Source organism: Loa loa, assembly GCF_000183805.2.
Source record: "Loa loa unplaced genomic scaffold supercont3.133, whole genome shotgun sequence".
Lineage (NCBI taxonomy): Eukaryota > Metazoa > Nematoda > Chromadorea > Rhabditida > Onchocercidae > Loa > Loa loa.
The window spans coordinates 129,363-134,223 of record NW_018108313.1 but is presented as its reverse complement, the minus strand read 5'-3'; the positions used below and the strand labels follow the sequence as shown (position 1 = coordinate 134,223).

Below are 4,861 nucleotides of genomic sequence, written 5' to 3'. Positions count from 1 at the left end.
TTTTTGTTTCTTTGTTTTTTATTTTTTTTTTTTGTTTTAAATCACTTTTTATTTTTTTTAATGCTTTCTTGCAGAAAAAAGAGAGGAAAATAAAATAAATTTTTTTGGTTGATTAGGCAGCAGCTGGTCAATGCATATTTGTCAATGCATTTTAGGAAACAATAAAGCCTAATCATCCATTTATTTTAGGCCAATGTTTTTATTTTTTTTTTGTTTTTTTTGCCAATGTTTTTTTTTGTTTTTTTTTTCAGTGGATGTAAGTAAAATCTTCACGATAGTGATTTCCATTTGATGAATGAATAATAGGCCTTAATTCCACTTCCATTGCGCTGTACATTTCGTATTCCAGAGTAATAAGAAATGGTCATAAATCCGTTCGTAAAGATAGACCACTTGTATACCCATTCGTAAACTATATTCTTAATCCATATGGTAGAGCACTCGAGATCGAGCCTCATTTCGCAGAGATCGGGTCTTTGAGGAAATTCTTTCCAAGTTAACAAGAGTGTCATGTGCTTGTTAGATTTAAAAGGAAAGCAGATTAAATATCACTTCCCAATGGATTTTCCAAAATCCATATCACTTTCTATCACTTCCTAAAAGTTTCACTTTTCTATCACTTCCCAATGGTTCTTGGTTTTTTTTTTTGCTATCGTCCACTTAATGTATTTTTCTACTTCCATATCTCTTTGGCCAGTTCTTATTGCTAATTGAGTCGTCCACAGTTCCGCTCTTCACATCACCATTGTTGTATCCAATTGATTCCTTGGGGAATCCTTTTTCTTTTTGTTCAATGCTAAATTTAAATTCAATTATCAATTTATATCATGCAAATCTCATTTCTTTCCTCAGCGCAGTTTATCTGTCTTTAGCAGATATGCTTTGCTAGCTACTATATGCCGCACAGCGTTTTTTAACGATAATATAAGACTATTTTATTGCTTTTCCGGATAATTTAATATTCATTCCTTTATGTTGAAATTTCAGTTATCATAATTTCTTCGCATAGAGATCTTAGCGAAGGTAAAACAGTCAGTCAGAATAAAAATGAAATAGTAAAGTTTTATTTTTAACTTGATAATTTGCTAAGCTACCAATTTAGATCAAGTGACTTCTTCAGTAGGAATAAAATTTATTAAATAATTGCTTATTCAGACGTTAGTTTTAGGAGAGAAGAAAAATTTCTGTTAAACTCTTCCTTACATTATCATTCACATTAAAATTCAGTTTTGATAGCCAAATTTTCTATATGCCCCTTAATTAGGTTCTCAATCATTGGGGCAGTCCGATTTTACCTTTTAATTCATAATAATATTTTTGTTCAGAAGCATTTGTTTGAAACATATTTTCATCGTTCTTCGACATTCATTCGTTAGCTTCTTTAGAAATTTAACCAAATAAAGAAAAAGTGAGGGGGCACCTTTCTTGATAAAAAATTTTTCATTTGCTAATATCATCGAGTTTAGTGAATATTTGACTGACAAGGTCATATCTTTCCAGTATAAGTTGGAGAATATACTGTTTTATGTAAAGAGTAGTATCAAGGAAATGATGAACTGGCGTTAGATTGCTGTCCTTTTTCATTTTTATCAACTGTACAACAGATTGTTATCATCAAGAAATGCCTTCTTCAACAGTTAGTTGTGAAAACAGGCTGGATCTTTGCAAAATTTGCTATTACGAGTCATGTTTTTTTGTCCGTAATCAGCTGAACACGCGAAGAATTACCAGCTTTGTAGCTTTTTTATGATCACATAAGGTTTCCTGCAGCATTGTAGACTTTGTGCTGCATACTTTTGCAGATGATAGAATTGATGAGTATAACATCAATCAAATTAATTTGAAGAAGTGAACATGAATTGTTCCACTAACACCACACAATTTATTTCGTCAGTTCACATTGTAGAAGGGCATAAAAAAGAGTAGTCCCTTATCACCAAATCTCTCACTACCTTTATCGCATAGGTATTTCTTAAAATGATTTGCAAGCCTAACATTTCGACTTTTTGCGATTTTTAAGATGATTATAAGAAAACATAGAACAGAGTCGTTTCCCAGTAACGTCGAGAATATATGAAGAATTATTAAAATCGTTGCTAGGATTGCTAAGAATTAATAGCAAATAATATTTACATAATAGCTTGTATTATCATCAATATCTGGTCTAACTGTTTTTTTTTTAAAAAATCAACTCATAATAGCTGTCTTAACAGCTGTTTTCAACGTTTTAACGATTTTTTCCACTTTGCCAGAAGCAAAAAGTAGATTCCGTTCTTATAACTAGGGAATGTTCTCACGTTTCAGATTTACATAATTTTTTACGAGCATTTGTCACACTTGTTAAGTGATAGTCAAGATGAACAAGATGAACAGCTGAACACTTGTAGTCAAGATGAACTAGTGTAAGAATTGATTTTTCAAAATTGTCGCAAGGTTTATTTTCTTTTTTCTTTTACTTCTGATGACTTTCGAAATTTCACGGAACAATATTTACGAATTTTGCGTTTCCTCTTGAATTTTGAGCAATACCTTTTTATTATCATCATTAAAATTCTTCCTTCATTCATTTCTCTCATACGAAAAGGTCATGTTTGTTAGACAGCGTCATGTTAATCACATCTGATTGGTACCTGTTTGGTCGTCGACATTCAGATTATGAAATTTTCCAATAATTTGCCTTAAATATGCTAATAATCCCAAAGCGCTATGGAGTGTGCCGAAGTCTTCTGCACTCACATCAGTGGCTCGACCGTTATTCAGTGTTATTCATTTGTGTTCATTTTTGTACAGATTCTTCGCGTTGAATGAGAACACTTTTTGATAATTGGCCAAAGATTTAGTAGAATGGAATTACTCTCAGCCAAAAAATATTTCTTTAACATAACTAGAAAGAGTTGTGGTATTTATTCAACGGAAGTAAAGTTTTATAACCAAAACAGGTTACACTTACATAAAGCGTAGAGTTGCTTTAATCATTTTTGGCGCCTTCTTAATTCAATTTATTTTCAAAATTGCACTGTATAATTCAATTTAATGTTGTGAACGGCAGACCCGTTTCGGTTATTATATTTGGTCATATGCTAGCTAAATCTTATGTTGATCGGTTTAAAAACAGTGTTAGTTGTATGACTAAATTCCCTGATTTAAAGACCTAATTTTCCTACTGGAAACACTCTTCCAATCTTCCGTAATTGTTCATTTTCAAAATTTGCAGCGTAGCATCAAAAGAAATAACGAGTCGAAATATTTCACAAATGGGAGATGACATGTCGAGGACGTCAGCACCGGTACGGCAACTAGTTGAGCATTTTGGTCATCTGCTTGAAAACAATTCGAGTGGAGAGATGGAAGATATGGGTTTGTTTCTTGGCTCTTTTCTTTGACTCTTGCTAATAATCAACTAAAATAACAAATAATTCTTTATTACCAAATAAATTTCCACCAACAATAATTTTATTGTTGCTTTCATAACAATGATGCAGTCTGAAATGTTATTTGAGCCAATTATGCAAACTTTCGAAACATTTCTTGGTAGTGTGCTGGTGCTGGTAGGCTCAATAAGGAAGTTGCTATTCAAAGAATAAAGCTAAAGTGAAATCAATAAGTATGTGAGGTTTTCACTTACTCACTCTTGAGAGGTATCATTTTTTTTAAGGAGGAGCAGAGGATTCACTTCATGATGATGATAATGTGATGGTATCGGATGAAGCGCATACAGCGAAACCTCTAAATCATCCTGCGTCACCACGAAATTCTCTCGCTTTTTCCGATCAGGTTTGTTACTTTTTCAAATTACTAAAATGTTTTAGTTTTTCTTATGATTTGGATAAATGTTTTTCTTTTTCATTTTTTCCCTGTATATGTTCATTGTTCAGATGCTGAGCAGGTTTGACACTACTTCTGTTGATTAAAGAAAAAATTTTATTACTCTAAGAAAATGCAGGGTTTTTCGATTTGCTTAAATTATCATCTTTTATTGTCCCTGTGATAGTGGCATTTAGAAAGGATCTCATGCTTAAAGAAAAACTCTTTTTGCTGCCTCTCTTCATATTTATAGTAATACTTAATATTCAAAATTGGCTGGCAATCGTCATCTTAGAGTTTAAAGTTAATAACTCTCTGCAGATGTTAGGGGAAATATTGGCAAGTAGTCGCAGTTTAACACTATGGATTTCAAGTTATTGCGGGTAGGATTAGATTTCTTAAAGGAAAGAAAAAATCTAAAGCAGGATTATTGAAACAATATATAATATGGTAACATTAATTTAAGAATGCATTACAGTATGAAAAAACCAGATTCAACAATGCAAGAAACTCACTTCCGCGCTAGCTTAATACGAAAGCTTTATTCTAACTTCGATAGCAGAATGGTGTTACTAATAAGGAATTCCTCCTTTTGTCAATTTCAATTCAATAATGAAGTTTCTACTTATTTCCATTAAATGACTTCAGTTGTATGATCCGGCATATTGGCATAGCAGCCCAAAGCCATCTATTGCGCAGCGAATGCATCAAGCCCTATTGAAAACATCCATGGAAAACGAACCGCACATTGGTAATCAGTCGGAGGTTAGATTTCTTATTTCGACATTTCTGTAAATTAATGTTGCGGTATCTAGTGAATATGTCAGATAAATCATTGCTCACCATTTCACGAAATTTAATAACTCGTGTGAATAAAGTTAAAAAATATGTTGCTAGGAAGCACAATGGAATCCACCGCTTGAAAACTGCGAATTAATTAATTACTGTAGATAGTTCCTGAAATCAACTACCAAAATTGCGATCCGGTGGAAATTTATAAATAAGCTGAATTACTGTTGGTCCTGCATTCTTCATTGCAATTATTTTGTAGAAAAAG

The 4,861-nt window shown here is 32.4% G+C and overlaps 1 protein-coding gene across 2 annotated transcripts in view; it reads left to right on the top strand.

The window, feature by feature from the left end:
* Positions 1 to 4,861, top strand: part of LOAG_17823 — a gene marked incomplete at its 3' end in the record, with an annotated part of 12,213 nt that overhangs the window by 5,155 nt on the left and 2,197 nt on the right. Inside the window, exons 6-8 of one of the 2 annotated variants that reach the window (XM_020450487.1) lie at positions 3,215 to 3,357; positions 3,656 to 3,774; positions 4,453 to 4,569. In XM_020450487.1, the coding sequence (XP_020305837.1) occupies positions 3,215 to 3,357; positions 3,656 to 3,774; positions 4,453 to 4,569 (379 nt within the window). The remainder of the gene's footprint in view (positions 1 to 3,214; positions 3,358 to 3,655; positions 3,775 to 4,452; positions 4,570 to 4,861) is intronic. The other variant, XM_020450486.1, reaches the window with a different exon arrangement.